The sequence below is a fragment of the Peromyscus maniculatus genome, chromosome 1 (genome assembly GCF_049852395.1).
Source record: "Peromyscus maniculatus bairdii isolate BWxNUB_F1_BW_parent chromosome 1, HU_Pman_BW_mat_3.1, whole genome shotgun sequence".
NCBI classification, from domain to species: Eukaryota; Metazoa; Chordata; class Mammalia; order Rodentia; family Cricetidae; genus Peromyscus; species Peromyscus maniculatus.
In genome coordinates, this window is record NC_134852.1 from 34127784 (window position 1) to 34151106 (window position 23323).

General features: G+C 43.3%; 1 protein-coding gene and 1 non-coding gene across 4 annotated transcripts; both read left to right on the top strand.

Moving 5' to 3' along the window:
- Positions 1–1485: 1485 nt before the first annotated feature.
- LOC102926942 (cytochrome P450 2B1-like) lies at positions 1486–23090 on the top strand. 3 transcript variants are annotated; one of them, XM_076574430.1, is made up of 9 exons: positions 1486–1718; positions 10848–11010; positions 11160–11309; positions 13203–13363; positions 14055–14231; positions 14685–14826; positions 19112–19299; positions 19470–19611; positions 22524–23090. In XM_076574430.1, the coding sequence occupies exons 1-9, from the start codon at positions 1548–1550 to the stop codon at positions 22703–22705; spliced, it is 1476 nt and encodes a 491-aa protein (XP_076430545.1). In that variant the 5' UTR covers positions 1486–1547; the 3' UTR covers positions 22706–23090. The 3 variants fall into 3 exon arrangements, with proteins under 3 accessions (XP_076430545.1, XP_076430551.1, XP_042138028.2); XM_076574436.1 differs by lacking the exon at positions 1486–1718 and adding an exon at positions 1943–2025; XM_042282094.2 differs by lacking the exon at positions 1486–1718 and adding an exon at positions 3246–3671.
- LOC121826933 (U6 spliceosomal RNA) lies at positions 6557–6662 on the top strand. Its single transcript, XR_006069094.1, has one exon. It is a non-coding gene; the product is annotated as a U6 spliceosomal RNA (small nuclear RNA).
- Positions 23091–23323: the final 233 nt, after the last annotated feature.

Here is a 23323-nt window from a genome sequence, read left to right on the forward strand (position 1 = left end):
AGTCTCTGCATCTTTCTGCAGAGTCTATGGGATGGGGGCAGGGGGTAGAGTCACTGTGAGACAAAGATAGGAAGAGAGAGGGTCGGAGAGCTTCATGACCTATGAAGACAGCCAGGAGGACAAAAGGAACCATTGGTCATTAGTCACAGCAATCAGAGACTATTTAGTTGGGGTTTCTATTTCTGTGACAAAACACTGTGACCAAAAGCAACTTGGGGAGGAAAGGGTATATTTTGCTTGAATTCCCACTTTATAGTTCATCATCCAGGGAAGTCAGGGTGGGAACACAAGGCAGGAACCTGGAGGCAGGAGCTGATGCAGAGGCCAGGCAGGGGTGCTACTTACTGGCTTGTTCCCCATGGCTTGCTCAGGCTACTTTCTTATAGAATCCAGGACCACTATCCTAGGGATGGCATCACCTATGGTGGGCTGGGGCCTCCCCATCAATCACTAATAAAGAAAATGCCTTACAGGCTTGCCTGCACTGTGATTTTAGGGTAGCATTTTTCTCAACTGAAGTTCCTTCCTCTCAAATGACCCTAACTTGTATCAAGTTGACATAAAATCTAGCCAGCCCAGACACCCAGAGGCCCCAACTGCTCCTCTGCCAGGTTTCAGCCTCTCTCTCCTCCTAGTTCCTGAGACTTCCCAATTCTGAATCTCTTACCTCTCATTTCTTCTCCTTTTTCTCCCATCTGTGGCTGTCGTGGGCCAGAGAGTGCAATAGGGACTCTGGAGAAATTATATCTGCAGCCCCTCAAGGACTCGGGGTGGGGAATGCATTGACGCACAGAGATGCGCACCGGTCCATGCGACACTGTTCTTGCCACTTAAATGTAATCACATTCATACATGAAGCTAAGAACATAGAGAAAGGCCTCCACAATTTAAGATTATACATGCAAACTCACCCCAGATGTGCAAGAGTAGACTAGCAAGCACATCTAGACTCAAACACAGAAACACACATCTGCACATTCATATTAGAATGACCAGCTGGGTGGTGATGGCACACACCTTTAATCCCTGCACTTGGGAGGCAGAGGCAGGCAGATCTCTGTGCATTCTAGGCCACCCTGGGCTACAGAGTGAGTTTCAGGACAGCCAAGGCAGTTACACAGAGAAAACCTGTCACAAAACCAAAACAAAAACAAAAACAAACAAACAAACACAAAGAAATGGCCTTTCACTATAAAAAGCATACAGTGCACACACACAGTTCCATGCTTGATTAAATAAACAGACAAAACTGAGCTGACATGTGTATACTCACCCCCAGAAAACGAGACACATTACTCCCTATGCCCTTTTGTACTGTGTATCTGTTTCATGGTGATCTTGCCAACATCTTAGGGTGGGGGCAAGGAGATAGGGAGTGAGCAGGTCACCAGCAGCCCAAGCAGGAAGTAGGGGTGCTCACACTCCTGGACAGTGATGAGATAGGAGTTGGGAAGAGCTCAAGTTGCATAACCAGGTGGAGAGGCAGGCTCAGCATAAAAGGTCCTGCTGGAGGGTGCAGTGAAGTCACCAGGGGCCAGACCAGGACCATGGAGCCCAGTGTCCTGCTCCTCCTTGCTCTCCTCGTGGGCTTTGTACTGCTCCTGGTCAGGGGCCACCCAAAAGCCCGTGGCCACCTCCCACCAGGACCACGTCCACTGCCCCTCCTGGGAAACCTCCTGCAGATGGACAGAAGAGGACTCCTCAACTCCTTCATGAAGGTGAGACTTATATGGGGCCTTTGTGTGGGCTTGTCCTTGCTTTTGTGCATGGAGATCACTCAGAGGGATGAGCAAGCAACTCCTTCCAGGCCATAGAGTGGAAGGTGAGATGCTGATTGGTGATGATGGGCAGGCATGTCCTCACTATGGTGGAATCCTGTGGGGGCAATGTGCTTGGAGTGTGGAACAATAAAGAGTTCCATGTTCCCCTGCAAGAATGGTAGTGGCAGAGTTGAGCAGCAGAGCTGCATTCCTGACACCCAGGAGCTGACAGACTAGTTTGAGATGTAGAATAAACATACAAAAGGTAATTAGCTAAGTTGCCTGTTCACCTGCCTGATACAAAACACAGGAAAGCAAAATGACTTTCCTCTCAAAGGTTTATTTTTACTCTATGTGTATGAGTGTTGCCTGCATTTATGCATGCATAGCACATGCATGCTTGGTGCTCCAAAGGGTGTAGGATTCCCTGGAAATGAGTTACTGATGGTGTAAGTACCAAGTGAGTGCTGGGAACTGAACCCAGGTCCTCTTCAAGAACAGCATGTGCTTTTAAACCCTAAGTCATTTTTCCAGTCTAGTAAGGACTAGAAAGCTGCTGATGGAAGTTCTGCAAGTGGCTGCACCAAGGTCAGTAAGGGGATGATTATTCCTCCCTAGAGCAATAAGGGGATGATTATTCCTCCCTAGAGCAATAAGGGGATGATTATTCCCCCCTAGAGCAATAAGGGGATGACCATTCTTCCCATCTGCTTATCATGGTTTAATGAACCAGTCTTCTCTTGGCTGGTGACTGATGGGGCAAGCTGAATTAACTCTTAAGGGAGGAGTCAGTCTTTGGAGTAGGTAAGAGTATCCTGTGGTCACTCAGGACCAAAGGGAGGAGGGAGGAAGAAAGAGAGAGGAGAGAGGAGGGAAACAGGAGCAGGGAAGCAGGAGGAGGGAGGAGTCTATTCTAAACTACTTTAAAGGCTCTTTAACAGCCTCCTCTTAAGATTGGGGACTCTAAAATAATTGGGAGATGGTCTAAAATTTGGAGATAGAACATTTCCAAAGCTGTTCAGTGTGGGTCAGTGTGTGGATGGGTTTCAGTCACATGTAGCCCCAGGAAGAAATGCTCATTTAGGAGAAGACATAAGAAGGATTGGGTGGTGGTGGAGGAGAGCTGGACAAGCAGTTAAGAGCACTGGATGCTCTGTTGATGACCCAGTTTCAGTTCTCAGCTCCCAAAATAAATGGCTCCCAACCATCTGTAACTGCAGTTCCAGGGGATCTGGCTCCCTCTTCTGGCCTTTGAGGGCACTGCATGCATGTGTTGCATGTCATACCTGCAGGTATAACACTGATACAAAGTTCACGATTCTCCCTTGGTAGGGTCCCAAGGACATGCATCTGTGTCTGCTTCCTGAGCTCTTCGTCAGGCTTTTAAGTGTGGCCTCTGAGGCTTGATTCAAGAGTGGTGGACCTGGGATCTATTTTCAAATGCCTTGATAGTTGTTGGGGTGTCTAGAGTCACAGCCTGGGTGTGACTGCTAAGGTCCTGGAGTGTGACCACCTGTTTTATCCTCACAGGAATGTCTTTAGAGTCCCATCTTATTCTCATCAGAACCTCAGGGGAACCCACCGTTACCATGGAAACCGGTGTTAGGAACAGACTCAGGAGGAACTCAAGGGCAATCTTACCAGACTTTGAGATTAAAAACATCAGGGCATGCAAGTGGTACATCTTGGCAGCTGCTGGAAGAGGAAAGTGGGTGAGAGAAATAGAGGAATCCATGCCGTTTGTCAGCATCCATGTGGTAAAAAGTGAGTGGGCAAGCTTCAGAAAAAGAGAGGGACAGCTCAGTTGTCAGGGAAAGCACACCCAGCCTTTGGACGTTATCTGAAGAACAAGAGATAGAAAGGAAGTTTTGGAAGAGTCATGATTTTCTGAGTCAGGACTCAGAAGAGGAGGTGGGTCTCATGGTACAGATACTACAGTGCTTCCTTATGGAAGTTCTGCAAGTGGCTGCATAGAATTTTGAAAGAAATGTTATTATTTATTATTATTATTTGTCTGTTTGAGTGTATGTTTACTTTGTGTATGGATGCCCACACCTTTACATAGAGGCCAGATGGTGGTCTTGGTTGTCCTCTATCATTCTCTGCCTATTCCTTTGAGGCAGGGTCTCTTCCTTAACCTGAGTCTTGCATTGTCTTATCTAGGCTGTAAACCAGCAAGCTGCACTATCCTCCTGTTTCCACCTCCACTTTGGAGGTGGGGCTATGGGTGTGCTTGGGACACCAGGCTTATAACTGCGGACTGGGGTGCAAATCCCAGTCATTATGTAGCAGCAAGTGTTCCAGACACTGAGCTACCTCTCCAGCTTCAGTTATAATTTAAAATGATTCATTTTAGATTTATTTTTACTTTGTATGTAAGAATGTTTTGCCTGCATATATGTCTGTGCACCATGTGTGTGCCTGGTGCCTGCAGAGGTCAAAAGAGGGCATTATATCCCCTGGAACTGGATTTAAAGATAGTTGTGAGCTGCCATGAGGGTGCTGGGAACCAAACCTAGATCCTGTGCATGAGATTTTTAACCTCTGAGCCATCTCTCCAGCCACTCCAGTTTTAACTTTTGAGCTATGATATTGTTGAAGTTGATCATCAGCCTTCGTAATGCTATGACCCTTTAATACAGCTCCCCGGGTTGGGGTGACTACCAACCATGGAATTATTTTTGTTGCTACTTCATAAATGTAATTCTGCTACTGTTATGAATCATAATGTAAATATTTGTTTTCTGTTGGTCTTCAGTGTCCCTGTGAAAGGATCAGTCAATCCCCAGAGGGGTTGTTGAAACCCACAGGTTGAGAACCACTGCTCTACAAGAGCGCACCTCAGTGAATTTTCAAAGCAAACACATTCTTATCATCAATGTGCAGATCAGCTCACATTAAGATTGGTCCCTGTCTTGTGCCCTATAGTTACTACCCTCTCACTATTCTGACTCTGGGGATTGACTTTACCTGTGTTCAAACTTCATTAGGATAACAGCAAATGTAAGGAGTTGCTTTTATGACCAAGTTAAGTTGGTGATCATTTCTATCATTGACTTGATAAGCAGATTGTTATTTTGTCAATGCACAAGTTCCCTGGTATGGGCTCACCACTGTCGCATGTAACATTTTATTAAGAAGGATTCCTTCTAGGAATAATCTGGTTCATTCAATTGGTGAATACGTGTATGTATTTTTGATGTACAAGCACTTGAAGGTGAAGTTTCTCTGTATGTTTATATTCAGCTTCAAAACTTATAGCTGATTTCCCATAAAGGCTGGTTCTCTGCTCACAGATTCAACTAGGTGTGGATTAATAATACTTAGTAGAAATACATTTGTGAAAAATAAAAGAAATGTATTTGTGGCTCACATCTGCAAACCCAGCACTTCAGAGACGGAGGCAGGAGAATGACAAATTTGAGACAACTTAAACTACATAGTGTGTCCCAGGTCAGCCTGGCCTATATAGTTTTAAGATCTTGTCTTAAAACATAAACAAATGTAAATCACACATGTATAGAGTTTCCTTTTTAGCACTTTTTGTAAATAGCATCAGGTCTTGACCATTTTCATAGCCTTTCATTTCTATTAGCTGCATTGCAGTCTAGAGTGAGGTAAAGGTTGTGAGAGGATGAGGTGGGTTATGTGCAAACACTGCACCATTCTCTTCAAGGGCTTTTAGCACTTGAAGGGTTGTGACATTCCTGGGATCAATTCCCTGAAGATGCCCAGATGGTTGCATTGTCAGGTATTTTCCAACTGTGTGTACTGTAGTCATGACTCACATTGAGGTCCACCACCAGGTGACTATCACTTTCCCTTCTCATGTAACCCAGTGGGTGAATCAGGGCTATTCTCTAGAATATTATGAGAAGTAATTGGATAGGTTGAAGCTGGGTCACAGGAAGCATGATTCTTGTTTGAGATTCCAGAGCTGTCTAGACTGAAGGGTATTGGCAAGGATCTATATCTGTATTTACATTTATCTATCTATCTATCTATCTATCTATCTATCTATCTATCTATCTATCTATCTATGATCTATCTATGATCTATCTATCTATCTATCTATCTATCTATCTATCTATCTATCTATCTATCTATCTATCTATCTACCTATCTATGTTAACATCCTTATCATATCCATATATGTAGTTTTCTCCAGTCCTGCCCAGCCCTGTGGTTAGGATGAATCTCTCCTACCCACATACTGCAGCCACTTGGTCCCAAGTAAACACACAGAGGCTTATATTACTTACAAAATATAAGACCTCTGTGTCAGGCTTCTTGTTAGCTAACTCTTATAACTCAACCCATTTCTTTTTTTTTTTTTTTTTGGTTTTTTTCGAGACAGGGTTTCTCTGTGTAGCTTTGCGCCTTTCCTGGAGCTCACTTGGTAGCCCAGGCTGGCCTCGAACTCACAGAGATTCGCCTGCCTCTGCCTCCCAAGTGCTAGGATTAAAGGCGTGCGCCACCACACCCGGCTCTCAACCCATTTCTATTAATCTATATGTTACCATGTGGCTGTGGCATTGCTCATCTGAGGGCATCTTGTTGCTCCTTGGGTGGTGGGCTGGCATCTCTCCCATTTCATCTCTCTCTTTCCTGTATCTCTGTTTGGATTCCCCACCTGCCTCCTGGCTGCCTTGACATAGGCCAAAGTAGCTTATTTATTAGCCAACTAGAACAACACATATTCACAGCATACAGAAAGACATCCCACAGAACTTCCCCATTTCTGTGTAATCAAAAAGGAAGGCTTTAACTTTAACATAGTAAAATTACATAGAATAGTGCTCGCTTCATCAGCACATATACTAAAATTGGAATGATACAGAGAAGATTAGCATGGCCCCAGTGCAAGGATGGCACTCAAATTTGTGAGCATTCCATATTTAAAAAATACATGTAAATAAAACAGTTATCAAACAAGAATTAGTTATAATATCTAGTCTATTTGTATTTGGCAAAATTAAAGAAACTAGGCTATCATCTGTCCTATATTTGTGAGTTTAAAGTTTTATATCTAATTTTATCTTTTATCAGAGCCAAGGAAAATTATAATTATAACTATCTAGTCTTCAACTCCATCAAAGAACCCAGAAGAATATAATATTACCTGAGCAAACAGGAAGTGAATTGCAAGAAATTCCCATAATTTTAGAAATTACTGAGATATCTGGCTGCCTGGACAGTCATCCAAACTTTCTCAGCACCATTGGGGCATTGATCTTCAGCCTACAGGCCTAGAGTCTCTGGCAGACTCTTTAGTGAAGCAAGAAAGTCGAAGGATTGTCTCGCTTATTGGCAAAGTTCACCAGTTGCTTCTCCCTGTGTCCTGCAGAATATCTGGCAGTCTCCTCTATGAGGCAGGAACCTGAAGAAGGATCTCACCCTTTTTAGGAAAAGTTTAGTGGTCACTTTCCCATGGGTCCTACATGTCCAGTCTCTATATATATTGTCACATATTGTCAAGCAGTCCAGGCAAGAGCAGTTTCTTGCCCAAATGGCTAGTTTTGCCAAGAAGAAGAAGAAGAAGAAGGAGAAGAAGAAGAAGAAGAAGAAGAAGAAGAAGAAGAAGAAGAAGAAGAAGAAGAAGAAGAAGAAGAAAAACTCCATATGGAGTGTCTTTTATACTCAGCTTCCTCTTTAAACAATGTGAGACATGTCTCACTGTCCAGAAAAGTCTAAGTTTTAAAACATTTTAAATGCCATATCTGTAATTCTTTGAAGTGTTTGAAGATTACCTACCTAATTGAAAAATACCTATGTATATCTAGAAAACTTAACATGACTACTTATTAATCTGTATTTCTCAACTATACACTACAATTTCAAATGAGCAGCACAAATATAGTACCCCAAACAGGAGTAGAAATACATACAATATAACAAAATTTTTCTTCAAATTTGCACCAATAAATGAAACAACTTCAAATTTGCATCAATAAACCAAAATCCATAGCAATGTAAAACATTTAAAATAAGTTGTTGCTCTTTAAGTGCCCTGAATAACCTACCCTTTCATTCTATCATGTCTACACTATCCCCTTTCCTTCTTTAGAAAGAGTTTGCATTCATAATCAACCCCTTTTAAGTAAAAATAAACATTTATAAACAATATTTTAGGAATTTGGGCATAGCTTTTCATACTACTTTCTGCTGTTTGGGGGTGCTGGCAATCTTATGGGAATCCTGAGAAAATTAAGAATCATAGTTAAATCTTGGCTGTAGCAGTCTGTGAGGCTGTATCAACCTCTCAGAGGGTCTTGGTTGATCAAAACATGTTAGCCTGGAAGCAGTCCATGGGTTCTCATCGTTTCCAAAGCAATGTATTAGTTTAACAGTCTTTACAATCAAATGTCTCTCTTCAATTAAAAATCCCAAAGACAATACAATCCAGGTTCTCTGTGTAAATTTTATCTTTATGTGCATTGACTTTTATATTACTTTTACTGTCTCTTTAAATACTTTATTTTTAAAAACTATCTATTTCTTTATAAAACTACATATGTTCTTTTTTCTCCCTCTTCGAAGCCTATGTACATTTTTACATACATTTTAAACCATTTAGAGTTTTATATCATCTGAATCTGTCTAGTGTGAATCTATAATCCTTCTTTGACCAGGAGCAATTTTAAACTGTTAAGCTGAATGGTGACTTTGGCTGTTGCCTCCATCCCCAACCCCCTCCAGCTTCCCAACATGGTGGAGGTATGATTACCACCAGCTCTGGGATCCATGCTCACCAATGAGTCTGGGAAGCAGTGGATCTATGCCTCCATCCAGCAGTATATAACCCAGAATTCCACCCCCATTGTTTTGTCTGTACTAGCAAAAGCTAAATCCACCATGCATCACACTGCATGGCTTGGAGACACCTCTGTGTACCATGACCGGAATCTGCCATGCTGTAGGTCAAGCTCACACAGCTGCGAACCTGCCATGCTGTAGCTCAAGCATGCATGTTGCAGCATTTTTATGTCATGACTTGCCTGAGAGACTCAACGAGGAAGCTGCTCTTGACTCCATTTTAGAATCCATTTTTATAGCCTTCTCAGGTTTGGGGTAGAAATTTTTGCCCCACATTGGGTGCCAAAATGTAGCCAGAGGTTTCTCCAGTCCTGCCTGGCCCTGAGGTTGGGATGAATCTCTCTCACTCACACCCTTCACCTGCTTGGTCCAAGTAGACATGCAGAGGTTTATATTACTTACAAACTGTATGGCCTATGGGTCAGGCTTTATGTTAGCTAGTTCTTACAACTTAACTCATTTCTATTAATCTACATGTTGCCAAGTGGCTGTGGCATTAGTGGTCTGCAGGGATCTTGTTGCTCCTTGGGAGGTGGGCTGGCATTTGCCAATTCTGCCTTTCTCTTTCCTGTATCTCTGTTTGGATTTCCCACCTGCTTCTAAGCTGACCTGCCATAGGCCAAAGTAGCTTATTTATTAGCCAACTAGAGCAACACATATTCACAGCATACAAGAAGATATCCCACAGCACATATCACAGTCTATATCTATATCTGTGTTTGAAGCAGCAGATTAAGCCCCTTCCCCACACACCAGTGAGAATGTACTCCAAACACTTGAGAAATAAGAATAAAGCTCTTTAATAATGCACATCTGGTTCTGACCAACATCCTAGAGAAACTAGCCTCAAAGAGACATTTTTAACAGCTTGTGTAGATCTTGGGCACTAACTCCATATGTGTTGTCATCTGTAAATATCTTGGGTTCCATCAGACTTTGAGCAGTTACACATATTTCATAGAGATAGGAACTGGAAGCCGGTCTATTTCAGATAAGTGGAGATTTATAGCAAAGGTATCGTCACCATTAATTTTAAAGTAGACTAGCGTTGTTCCTTTTGAATCACATTGCTTGTGTCTCAGGCATTGTTCTGTTGCTGTGAAGAGACTCCATGACCAAGGTAGCTCTAATAAGAAAGCATTTAGTTCATTATCATCATGGCAGGAACATGACAGCAGGTATGGCAGGTGCTGGAGCAGTAGCTGAGAGCCACATCCTGATCTGTAGGCAGAGAGAAAAACTCTAGGCTTCATATGGGCTTTTGAAACTTCAAAGCTCATACTCAGTGACACACTTCCTCTAACCAGGCCACATCCACCAATCCTAATCTTTTCAACCTGGTGACCAAGCATTCAAATATAGGAATTTATAGAGGGCCATTCTTATTCAAACCACCACACCAGTGCTCTCCTGCCCACCTAGCAGAATTACTGTCTTCCTGATAAGAGAAACAGGACTTAATGATCATTGTTAGCCAGTGCTATCCCCTCTGAACTGCCCAGTAGAGCCATGTTGATGTGGGAATGGAGCCTAATTCACAACTAACTTAACAAACAAATATTAACAGAAATATATTCTCAGAAGCCTAAACTACAATTATGTTCAGGGTACAATATTTTTCCTACGGTTTCTAACAAGTCTGGCTGTCTTACTACTGATCAACCAGTCATATGAGAGGCAGCATTGCCTTAGGTAAACCCTGCCTTGTGCAGCTTAGTATTTCCTAAGCAAGTTTACTGCTGAACCCTCTGTAACGTTAACTCATCACTCTCAGTTTTCCTACATCATATTTTTAAATTGTTTATTTATTTTTCATTTTTATTTTATTTTATTTATTTTTTTTTTTGCTGGGAGTTGAACTCAGGACCTCTGGAAGAACAGGCAGTGCTCTTAACTGCTGAGCCATCTCTCCAGCCTGAACTGTTTATTTTTTTGATACCAGGTCTCATGTAGCCCCAGGGTGGCCTCCACCTCAACAGCAGCAAGAGATGATCTTGAACTCCTGATCCACCTCATTTACTTCCCCAGTGCTGGGCTGATAGCAAGAGCCACCCACCCACTGCCATACTGTAATGCAGTACTGCTCAGATCATCCAGCATCCATGCAGACTTGCTTGGTGGTGGATTGACCCTGAAATTGCTATGTCCTCAGAAGGGGAAGGTGGTCAGGGTAGGGCTTCCTATGTATCACTTTGTATCTAAGTGTTTTCACAGGGTAGCAACAACGTCTTCATTGACTAACAACAATCCTGGTGCCCTTATGCTTGGTAGCTTCGAGAAAAATATGGAGATGTGTTCACAGTGCACCTGGGACCGAGGCCCGTGGTCATGCTGTATGGCACAGAGGCCATAAGGGAGGCTCTGGTGGACCAAGCTGAGGCTTTCTCTGGCCGGGGGACAATTGCTGTGGTTAGACCAGTCTTCAAGGACTATGGTAGGAGTCTCAAAGTTTGGGTTGAGGTGGGCTGGAGAATGGGCCCAGAGAGAGGAGAATCTGATGGAAGGGAGGGCATGGGGTGGGGAAGGACCCAGGTTTCTTTGAACTTCCTCTATAACTCCCCCATGCTTCTCTTATTTTCTTAGGTGTGATCTTTGCCAATGGGGAACGCTGGAAGACCCTTCGGCGATTCTCTCTGGCCACCATGAGAGACTTTGGAATGGGAAAGCGGAGTGTGGAGGAGCGGATTCAGGAGGAGGCCCAATGTCTGGTTGAGGAGCTCCGGAAATCTCAGGGTGAATCTCTGGAATGGGTATAAAGGAAGATGGTGATATAGAGACCTGAGTGCACAGTCAGAGAAAGAGAAGAGACATCCATGGGCAGAGAAAGAAACACACATCCATGGGCAGGGAAAGAAACACACACACACACACACACACACACACACAGACAGACACACATACAGGACTCACACACAATTATACACACAGACACATTCATAGACATGCACACAGACACACACACAGACACACTCATAGACACACACAGAGACACACACAGAAACACACATGCAGACATACAAACATACACACACACTCACTGGGGAGAGGATGAAGTAAGGGGAGAGAGAGAAATATAGAAAGACAGGGAAAGAGATGTAAAGTTAACAGTATCCAAGAATGGCTCAGAGACACAGATATTGGTATTTGCATTCAGTCTACTTATGTTCAGGGAAATCAATGCCAGGATAAGAATATGTGTCAGTCTGGGGTGATGGCACAAGCCTGTCCTCCCAATACTCAGGGTACTGAGACAGAAGGATCATAAATTCAAAGCCAGTTTGGCTACATCATGAAATCTTGTCTCAGAGAGAAACCGTGGTCGAAAAGGTGGGTGCAGGTCAGGCTTGCTGGGCTTGCCTGGCACACACAGTTCCCAGCCTGATCCTGACACCACAACATTGGCATGGTGCCTCATGCTAGTCACCACTGTATACCTGAGGTGGAGGCAGGAGCTTAGAGGTTGGAGGTCATCCTTGACTTTATACCAAGTTCAAGGGTGTCTTGATCACGTTAATCAGTCTTAAAACATGGACTATGTCCAAAGCAGGTGTTAGAAGCAAGGAACTGTGTTCCTTGAGGATGTCCTGATGAGTGGGGTGGTGAGCAAAGATGGGGTGTTTTACTTTGTGGCAGTCATAGGCACTACTGGGTACTTATAGAAACTTCACATCAGGAGCATCCTGGTGACCCTGTCTGTTTTTACCAAATCATTCCTTTTTGCCAGTGTTTGTCATCTCTTTTAAGATTTCTCAGGAGACTCTGAGAGGTCCATGCAGAGACTGGAAGGGAACAGAAGGAAATCAAGAGACTAGGAAGGAGAAGGCAGGGTGACAGAGACTGGGAAGCTGAGCTGGAGCTTGAAGGAAGAGGAAATATAGGGGAGCAGGAGTGAGGGGAAGAGAGGGGGGAGGAAAAAAGGTAGGTGGGTGGAAAAGAGAAAGACAGAAATGCTGAGAGACATTTAGACAGGAAATCAGAGAGACAGATAAAGGCTGACAAGCATCAGGGAAAGATCTGCAGAGGAATCAGAGACAGTAGACAGGCCAGACCCAGAGAGAGGGGTAACAACGGCCCAATATTTCTGGGCTGACAACATCCCATGGAACAAAAGGCAGCAGGCACTCGGTGTTGATGGTTCTTGGAACACCACAGAGCCTAGAATCAGAGAAGGAATGGAGGAAGTCTCAAAGATGAGACTTCTAAATCCACACAGGCAACCCCCACACCGTTCTCTGCACCATTCCTGCCAGTGGGAGTCAGCTATGGGCTCAGAGTCAGAATGTTTTCCTGGGAGGAGGTGCTCGGTGGAGACTACGTTACCCTTGCTCTGCTTCTCAGCTCCTGGGTCTGATCCTGGTCCCAGTCATGAGGAGCTGTGTTACCTTGGTGTAGTTAGCGCCCATCTCTGTGTATATTAATAGCATTGCATCTTATGTATAATTTTGAGAGGAAATTAAATAAAATGCAATCGTGAGTGCAGGGCCTAGTGCATCATGTGTACAAATGGGGTAGCAGCAGTTGGTATTGAGTGGTGGGGACAGGTTACAGAGATGGGGGCCAACACCAAATGTCCTCTGATGACATGTCTTGATGCTATGTCTCCTGAAATGCATCCATATTCTCCAGGAGCCCCCCTGGATCCCACCTTCCTCTTCCAGGGCATCACAGCTAACATCATCTGCTCCATTGTCTTTGGAGAGCGCTTTGACTACAAAGACCGCCAGTTCCTGCGCCTGCTGGACCTGTTCTATAGGTCCTTCTCTCTCTTCAGCTCATTCTCCAGCCAGGTTAGTGGATGGGAAGAGAGGAGCATCCAGGGCAGAGGAAAGAAGAGGCTGCTCTGTGGGTGAAGAAGGGAGTGTCTCAGGGCTGGAAGAAAGGCAGAGACAACATGGAGAGACAAGGAGCCTGAAGCCTGAAGGGCGAGGATGGGGTCAGATGTTAAGTAGGGTGGAGAAACCCTAATGCAGAAATACCGAGTCACCCAGACATGAAAATGATGACATGGGGGGTGTGGCTGTAGCTAAGAGGGTAGAGGACTTGTCTATCGGGTGAATCCTGGGGTTCATCCCTAGCACAAATTAAGCCAGGTTTGGTGGTTCATATGTGCAATTCCACTACATGGGAGATCAGAGTTCAAGGCCATCTTTGGATAAATATTGAGTTTGAGGAGAGTCTGAAAGACATGAGACCCTGATTGACAAAAACAAAATCAAAATGACGGCTTAGGAAAGAGTGAGAGAGAATACAATACAAGTGCTGGAGAAAGACTCAGAGAAACAGGCTGAGAGCATGCTGTGTGTGTGTGTGTGCATGAGAGGGGAAATGAAGGAAAGAGAAGATGAGCAAAGGAGTGGGGGAGGGGAGGCGAGAGAATGGAAGGAGAGAGGGCAGATCCTTGTGAAATATGGGGACCTAGGAACACAGATTCTTGAGTCCTGATAGCTCCAGGTGACCTCCTGACCTTCTTTCCTGCAGGTGTTTGAGCTCTTCTCTGGTTTCCTGAAGTACTTTCCTGGAGCCCACAGACAAATCTCCAGAAACCTGCGGGAAATCCTTGACTTCATTGGCCAGAGTGTGGAGAAGCACAGGGCAACCTTGGACCCCAGCAATCCAAGGGACTTTATTGATACCTACCTTCTACGCATGGAGAAGGTAAGTCCTGCATGAATGAGAGAAGTGATGGGTGAGAGTGAAGGCTGGGGATGTGAGCAGAGGAAAAGGGGGAAAGAGGATGGGGAGGAGAGATAGGAAATGGAGTGGAGAAGATGCAGAAGAATCTAGAAATTGAAGACTAGAGAAGGGGAGGAGAAAATGAAATATGGAGGAAGAAGGCTGTGGAAGAAACACAGGGCAGGGGGCAAAAAGCAGAAAAGACCTCAGAGGAAGAGAGAGCCTGGGAGACAAAACACGAAAAACTACCAGAGAGTGAAGTCAAGAAAGAAGGAGACAAAATAAACAGAGAGCCAATGACAATGTCAAGGACTGAGACTGGCAATGCGGTCCATACAGTGTGAGACAGAAGGTCAGTTCCCAGGATGTGTGAGCATCTCCCTGTAAGGACCCAGTCACTCCTGACCCTTCCTTCTCTCTCCCATCTGGAACCAGGAGAAGTCCAACAAAGATACGGAGTTCCATCATGAGAACCTCATAGTCTCCGTGCTGTCTCTCTTCTTTGCTGGCACCGAGACCAGCAGCACCACGCTCCGCTATGGCTTCCTGCTCATGCTCAAATACCCCCATATTACAGGTGTGCCACAGGCTGCCAGTTGGGGGATCTTCTAGCCTCCTTTTAGCTGTGGAGGTTTGTGTGGATGAGAGAGACAAGGGCCTCTTACATCTGGAGTTCTGAAGGCTTTGGTTCTCTTCTAAACTAGGGCAGTGCTGTGGGTAGTGTGTGAATGAACACTCAGCTGGCCCAGTTTCCTTTGAGTTTTCCTTTCACTTTAATGTTTACCAATCTATCCACCAACCCACCTACCCATCCACCTATCCAACCACCCACCCACCCATCCATTCATCCACCCATCCATCCATCCTTCTTTCCTTCCTGTCATCTTTCTGTCATTACATCCATTTATTCATTTATCTTTCTATCCATGCACCTCTTCATCCATCTACTCATTCTGTTCATTTACCCACCTTTCTGTCCACCAACCAACTCATGTCATCCACCTTTCTCTTCATTCATTTTTCCATTCAACTAAGCATCTGCCTAACTAAATATCTATTTACTCAACCAACCTTCTATCTACTCACCTGTAAATATTCATACACACACACACACACACACACACTTCCCACCCACTCATCATATATCAATCCACTGTCTAATTTTTAATGAACACCCAACCTGTCCTTTTGTTCATTTATTTTAATTCATCAACTTAGTTTCCCTTTGATCAGTAGAATTGAATAAATTATTTTTATTGATTATGCATAAACTTATCTATCCTTCTATCAAAAGTTTTATTTATTTATTTTATATATATTTATATATATTTTATTTTACAATACCATTCAGTTCTACATATCAGCCATGGGTTCCCCTATTCTCCCCCCTCCCACCCCTCCCCTTACCCCCAGCCCACTTCCCATTCCCACCTCCTCCAGAACAAGTCCTCCCCCGAGGACTGCGATCAACCTGGTAGACTCAGTCCAGGCAGGTCTAGTCCCTTCCTCCCAGACTGAGCCAAGTGTCCCTGCATAAGTTCCAGGTTTCAAACAGCCAACTCATGCAATGAGCACAGGACTTGGTCCCACTGCTTAGTTGCCTCCCAAACTGATCAAACCAATCAACTGTCTCACCTATTCAGAGGGCCTGATCCAGCTGGGGGCCCCTCAGCCTTTGGTTCATAGTTCATGTGTTTCCATTCATGTGGCTATTTTTTTCAATACTTGAGTAAAACTGAAATTTATTATAAGCTACAGTCGTCCTAGGGACCTCCATGCTATATATATAGCCTCCATGGTTCTATGGGTTGTGGTCTGATTGTTCTTTATTTTATATCTAGAATCCACCTATGAGTGAGTACACACCATGACTGTCTTTCTGGGTTTGGGTTACCTCACTCAGGATGATTTTTTCTAGTTCCATCCATTTGCCTGCAAATTTCATGCTTTCATTGTTTTTCTCTGCTGAGTAGTACTCCATTATGTATATGTACCGCATTTTTTTTCATCCATTCTTCCATTGACGGGCATCTAGGTTGTTTCCAGGTCTGGCTATTACAAATAGTGCTGCTATGAACATAGCTGAGCATGTATCTTTATGGTATGAATCAGCATTCCTTGGGTATATATATGCCCAAGAGTGGGATGGCTGGGTCTTGAGGTAGTTTGATTCCTAATTTTCTGAGAAAGCACCATACTGATTTCCACAGTGGTTGTACAAGTTTACATTCCCACCAACAGTGGAGGAGTGTTCCCTTTGCTCCACATCCTCTCCAACATTGGTTGTCATTGGTGTTTTTGATTGTAGCCATTCTAACAGGTGTAAGGTGGTATCTCAGAGTCGTTTTGATTTGCATTTCTCTGATGATTAAGGATGTTGAGCATTTCTTTAAATGTCTTTCAGCCATTTGTAGTTCTTGTTTTGTGAATTCTCTGTTTAGCTCTTTAGCCCATTTTTTAATTGGACTGTTCAGTACTTTGATGTCTAGTTTCTTGAGTTCTTTATATATTGTGGAGATCAATCCTCTGTCAGATGTGGGGTTGGTGAAGATCTTTTCCCATTCTGTTGGCTGTCTTTTTGTCTTATTGACTGTGTCTTTTGCCCTGCAAAAGCTTCTCAGTTTCGAGAGGTCCCATTTATTAATTGTTGTGCTCAGGGTCTGTGCTGTTGGTGTTTTATTTAGGAAATGGTCTCTGGTGCCAATGCATTCAAGAGTGCTTCCTATTTTCTTTTCTATTAAGTTTAGTGTAACTGGATTTATGTTTAGGTCTTTGATCCACTTGGACTTGAGTTTTGTGCATGGTGACAGATATGGATCTATTTGTAATCTTTTGTATATTGAGATCCAGTTATGCCAGCACCATTTGTTGAAGATACTTTCTTTTTTTCATTGTATAGTTTTGTCTCCTTTGTCAAAAACCAGGTGTTCATATGTGCATGGATTAATGTCAGGGTCTTCAATTCGATTCCATTGGTCCATATATCAGTTTTTATACCAGTACCAAGCTGTTTTTTATTACTATAGTTCTATAGTAGAGTTTGAGGTCAGGGATGGTGATGCCTCCAAGGGTTGCTTTATTGTATAGGATTCTTTTAGCTATCCTGGGTCTTTTGTTTTTCCATATGAAGTTGAGTATTTTTCTTTCCAAGTCTGTGAAGAATTGTGTTGGGATTTTGATGGGGATTGCATTGAATCTGTAGATTGCTTTTGGTAAGATTGCCATTTTTACTATGTTAATCCTACCTATCCATGAGCATGGGAGATCCTTCCATTTTCTGATATCTTCTTCAATTTCTTTCTTTAGAGATTTAAAGTTCTTATCAAAAAGGTCCTTCACTTGTTTAGTGTTATCCCAAGGTATTTTATATTATTTGTGGCTATTGTAAAGGGTGATGTTTCTCTGACTTCTTTCTCAGCCCTTTTATAATTTGTGTATAGGAGGGCTACTGATTTTTTTGAGTTGATCTTGTATCCTGCCACTTTACTGAAGGAGTTTATCAGCTGTAGGAGTTCCCTGGTAGAGTTTTTGGGTCACTTATGTATACTATCATATCATCTGCAAATAATGAAAGTTTGACTTCTTCCTTGCCAATTTGTATCCCTTTGATCTCCTTTTGTTGTCTTATTGCTCTAGCTAGAACTTCTAGTACTATATTGAATAAATATGGGGAGAGTGGACTTGTCTTGTTCCTGAATTTAGTGGTATCACTTTGAGTTTCTCTCCATTTAATTTGATGTTTGCTGTTGGCTTGCTATAAATTGCTTTTATTATGTTTAGAAATGTTCCTTGTATTCCTGATCTTTCTAAGACCTTTATCATGAAGGGGTGTTGGATTTTGTCAAAGGCTTTTTCAGCATCTAAGGAGATGATCATGTGTTTTTTTTCTTTCAGTTTGTTTATATGGTGTATTACATTGACTGATTTTCATATGTTGAACCATCCTTTCGTGAATCCTACTTGGTCGTGATGGATAATTGTTTTGATGTATTCTTGGATTCGGTTTGCCAATATTTTGTTGAGTATTTTTGCATCATTGTTCATGAGGGAGATTGGTCTGTAGTTCTCTTTCTTTGTTGCATCTTTGTGTGGTTTGGGTATCAGGGTAATTGTAGCCTCAAAAAAAGTGTTATTCCTTAATCTTTTCACTAATTGGCCTTTGAGTTTATCTTTTATACGTCTATCCATTCTTTCATTTATCCTCTAATTGAGTCATCTTTTGACTTATGAGTTGAATAAATAATCCAGTGTTTAGTCTGTTCATTTCATTAAGTCACAAATCTGTTCAATTAATTGATTTATCTATTAATTATATTATACATTCATTTGCTAATCTGCCTGATTCTCTGTTATATTCCTGAGGATACAGCCTCGAGTTCATAATATAAAATTCCATGTAGAGTTATGACTTGTGGGCAAGTACAAGCATGTGTATGTTATTGTGCACGTGTGTCTGTGGGTATTATGTATATATGTATGTGTGTGTGTGTATGTGTGTGTAGAGACAGACAATTCATTCCCTTGCGAATGTGAGATTTTAATGCTTTTCTCCCTCACACTCTTACACCAACATGATTGCTCTGAAGTCTCCCTATGCAATAGCCCTTTGCTGTATTTTTCTCTTTTTTTAAATCCCTGTTGAAATGAGGCTGATGCTCGTCGAGGAGAGCTGTGATATAGTTTTAAGCATGAGCACAGAGAGACAGTCGCTTAAGAACAGGACAGTTGTTTGTACCCACAAGTGTACTGCGTTTCTCAGGGAGGCTCCGTGATGCCCTCTTTCCTGGGTTGTTGGCTTATAGAATGAAATATCGTTGCTGCAAATCAGCGAAGTAGATCCAGTGTTCCTCTTTTCTGTGCAGAGAAAGTGCAAAAGGAGATCGATCAGGTGATTGGCTCACACCGACTCCCAACCCTGGAGGATCGCACCAAAATGCCTTACACTGAGGCTGTCATACATGAGATTCAGAGATTTTCAGATCTAATCCCGATCGGTGTGCCACACAAAGTCACCAAAGACACTTTGTTCCGAGGGTACCTGCTCCCCAAGGTGAGACCAGCTGCCATTCCACATCTCTACTCCATGATCATCCTCCATTTTCCTAATTACCAACCTCAGCCTGTTTGTGGTTTCCTACATTCTGTCTTTCTCAGGGACTGACAGTTTGCAGATGGGAGTCAGGGTATGCTAATATCTTTGTGTCTCATAATGTCTCCTAGAACACTGAAGTGTACCCCATCCTGAGTTCAGCTCTCCATGACCGACGGTACTTTGAACAACCAGACACCTTCAACCCTGACCACTTCCTGGATGCCAATGGGGCTCTGAAGAAAAATGAAGCTTTTATGCCCTTTTCTATAGGTGAGACCCACTTGTGCTTCCTTTCCCAGACACTATAGGGCAGGCTCATCCTCCTGGACACAGCCAGGTCTAGGTCTCTGTTTAGTGATTTATTTCAGCTGCTTTGCCTGAACCATTTCATTCACCCTGGCTATAGTGCGATAAGAGTACTCTTGAATTAAAGGAACATTCTGTCCATCAGTACTTTGGGGAATTATTTAAAGGCCTCTAAATCTGAGCAAATGCATTTTCTTAAGAACCAACAGTAAGAATAAGTGACATCATCTATGAACACTGCTGTGAACTGGGTAGGGTCTTGATGGCCAAGGAGGCATTGACTTTAGCTGTGAGCACTGGGGAGTTGGGGCATGTCTTGACATGCTTGTCTCTGTATGCAGTAAATACTCTGGCTTGCTAAAATGTAATAGAAATAAAAATTACTACCATTTATTTGAGCAAAGAAACCATCCATGATGGATAATATCCTGAACCAGAAAATGTTCAGATTTACAGCATCCATTAGTGTCCGCATGTGCTGTCTATAGACAATAGGGAGCTGGGCATGGACATACAGCTCAATTGTTGCCAGTTCTGCTTTTGCCTTACTTGGCCATGCTGGAGTAGTTGGCAGCCTAGGGTAGGTAAACTGCTATGAGAGACCAAGACCTCTTCATTGGAAGAATATAATCTCAAGTAGTTTTGTTGGCTGTTGTGTTTGGTTAATTTGTTAGTGTCTCTGGCCAAATTTAATTCAGTTTTATGGACTCTATGAGATATAAACATGGAAGCTTTATGCTCATGTTTTTATCTTTTGGAGAAAGGGGCATTCTAGAAACAATTCTTTAGCCTTTAGTTGTGCCCTCCCTATCTTATGTTCTCATGATAGGGATGGAATCCAAGGGTAAGTGTTTGTTAAGCAAGTTCTCTCAGAAGAGTCCAAACCTCTACCCTCTCCTTGGTGCATTCTAGAAGATGCTCTCCTGTCGTTCCTCCTCCTGTTCTCATTCACTCACTGAGGGATTTCAGGCAAGTGTTCTCTTACTTGCCATGTCTCAGCTAAGAATTGTCTAGTGTTGAGTGTCCAAGTGACCAGTGACAAGTGTCCAGTGACCCTGGGCTTAGCTTTGTTCCTGGCTCTGTCCAGTATAAGGGCCTCATTTCCTATTTGATCCTCATAGTTGCAGACATGTAGAATGTGAGATAAAAGTGAATTGTCTCTATAACTGTTCCAAGTTTTGAAAGGCAGGTTTTTGTGAAAGGAAATGTAAGAATAAGACATGTAAGAAGGAATTCATGACCAAGTGTGGTTGGCCAGAGAAGTTGGAGGGGTTAGGATGTTGGCTAGGAAGTTTAGAAAAAGCAAGCTGAAGAGAATAGATAATAAGACACATAGTGATGGTTGGTACAGACACAGGATCAGGGAGACTGCTGTGAGATGCAAGCAAGCAGGCAGGCAGGCAGGCAGGCAGGCAGGCAGGCAGGCAGGCAAGCAAGCAAGCAAGCAAGCAAGCAAGCAAGTAAGCTAGAGAGTGAGCAAACAAGTCAAAAGGATATTAATGCCAAACGGACATGAATGGTGTCTGAATCGCCAGCTCCATGTGTGGGGACATAGTGTTGAGAGTGAGATTATCCATTAAAAGGTGCTCTGGAAAAATCTGGGTCATAAAATGAGTTCCAGGAGAACTGTCTCAGAGAGATACTCCATGAATTTCTAAGCTCATGTCACCTAAGTTCTGGAAATGGAATGCCTAAAGGGATAGGGTGCTTTCCCTAGACACCCCTACACAGGCACGATTTCCCAACAACTTGAGGGCACAGGAGTTGCTTGGAAATCCTTCCTGCATCTGGAGGCCTGATATGGTCATTTGCAGATTAGGAATCTCTAAGGTACAGGGCAGGGGGTGGAGCCCTTGTCTGGTCTTTCAGGCTCCCATTATTCTGTGGTGCTCCATGCCCAAGGTGACAAACCTTATATCTCTGATAATACTGTGGATGTCATAGGCTCCTTATCATGTGCCCCTGCCCATTCTCAATTGTGTGAACAATTGTGTTTGGGATCTTGTTGAAGTTCATTGATCACAAGCTGAAGAAGAAAAGGAGGCAGAGAGGAAGAGAGAAAGGTAGAGGAGAGGATGAGTGACAGAGGGGACAGAGAAAGGGGAGAGACAGAGAGGCCATGCTCTGTAGTCTATCAACTTCCTTCCTCAGTCTCCCAAGTGCTGTACTTGCAGACATGTGCCTCCATGTCTGGCTTATATAGGAACCTTAACACCATCCAGTTGTTAATCTAAGAGTCTTTGTAAACAGTATCTTCACCCTCAGGGCAGCCAATGAGAGGGATAACAATCCTTGACTTGAGTTAAAATAGAACACTAAAGATGTTACATTAAACATGTATACACATACACACTTCATTCCTAGTCTAGTACCTTCTTACAGTTCTGAAACAAAGGACTCTGATAATCCCACAAATGGTAGAAAGCTGTCAGAAGTGACCACAAGACACCCACTAACAGTTTGTCTTAATTTTATGATTAATTTATTGTGTATATGTTTGAATGCATATACATGTGTGCTACGGTGTGTGTGTGTGTATGTGTGTGTGTGTGTGTGTGTGTGTGTGTGTGTGTGTGTGTGTTTATATCAAAGGACAGAGAGGCATTGGTTCTCTTCTTGCAACATGTGGGTCCAGGAGATTGAACTCATGTCCTCAGGGTTGATAAAAGGCTCCTTTTTGTGATAAGAAGTCTCACTGGCCCTTGCACCAATTCTTTAAGGTTTTGGGAATCTCTTACTGTTTTCCAGCTGCAGGTTTAAGGTCAAACTCATTGTTATTCTTTGCAATGAGCAGAGTTGTCTGGGTTTAGGAATGGGACAGTCCAGATGTTTTATACTCCCCTGGGGCTCACATGGCTCATCCTCTGTGCCTACAGGAAAGCGCATTTGTCTTGGTGAAGGCATTGCCCGCAACGAATTGTTCCTTTTCTTCACTACCATCCTCCAGAACTTCTCCGTGTCCAGTCCCATGGTTCCTAAGGACATTGACCTCAATCCCAAGGAGAGTGGCTTTGGCAAAGTGCCTCCAACATACCAGGTCTGCTTCTTGGCCCGCTGATTAGGCTGTGGTGGCCAGGTGACCCCATTCCTGTTGAGAATGGCCCCATCTTTCTGCCTCTGAGAGACCTGCTGGAAACCAGGCCCTGGGTCACTGCTCACTTCATAAGACCTCACTGCAGCTTCTGCAAAGCTGGAGGTGTGTTCTTCTGCTCTGTGAATGGCACTGGAGAAATCAATCAGGTGCCTTTCTTGATGTGTGAGCAGAGAGATTTCTGGAGTCCACATCTCATACTGAATCACTCCCAACAGCCACAGTCCCCATGTATCAACTCCCTGTGATCCATGATCTATGCTGATAGACTCTGTATGTGATCTGAATTCTGTGTCTATAGACTTGCCTAATACGTATAGTTCACAAATAAACAGAATCACATAGTGTGTGATCTTTGGTGTCTGGTGTCTTTTACTTCACACAATATTATCTAGGCCCTTTGCAGGCCACAGTCAAAAACCTTCCTGGTCTTCTCTTATGATCTTTCTCACCCAAAAGCATAATTACCTTCTTTCCTGTGTTTTACCAGCAGAAGGTGTGGTCCTGATTTAGGCTGGGTCTTCCTGCTTCTAAGAATCTGATTAGAAATCCCTCATTGCATACCCAGCAGCTTAGGTTTTAGTT

Excerpts from the sequence above, each read along its gene's own strand:
- LOC102926942 (XM_076574430.1), top strand. The coding sequence starts at position 1,548 with ATGGAGCCCAGTGTCCTGCTCCTCCTTGCTCTCCTCGTGGGCTTTGTA. Across the intron at positions 11,310-13,202 it reads GGAGCTCCGGAAATCTCAGG|GAGCCCCCCTGGATCCCACC; the intron begins GTGAATCTCTGG and ends CATATTCTCCAG. Across the intron at positions 13,364-14,054 it reads TCAGCTCATTCTCCAGCCAG|GTGTTTGAGCTCTTCTCTGG; the intron begins GTTAGTGGATGG and ends TCTTTCCTGCAG.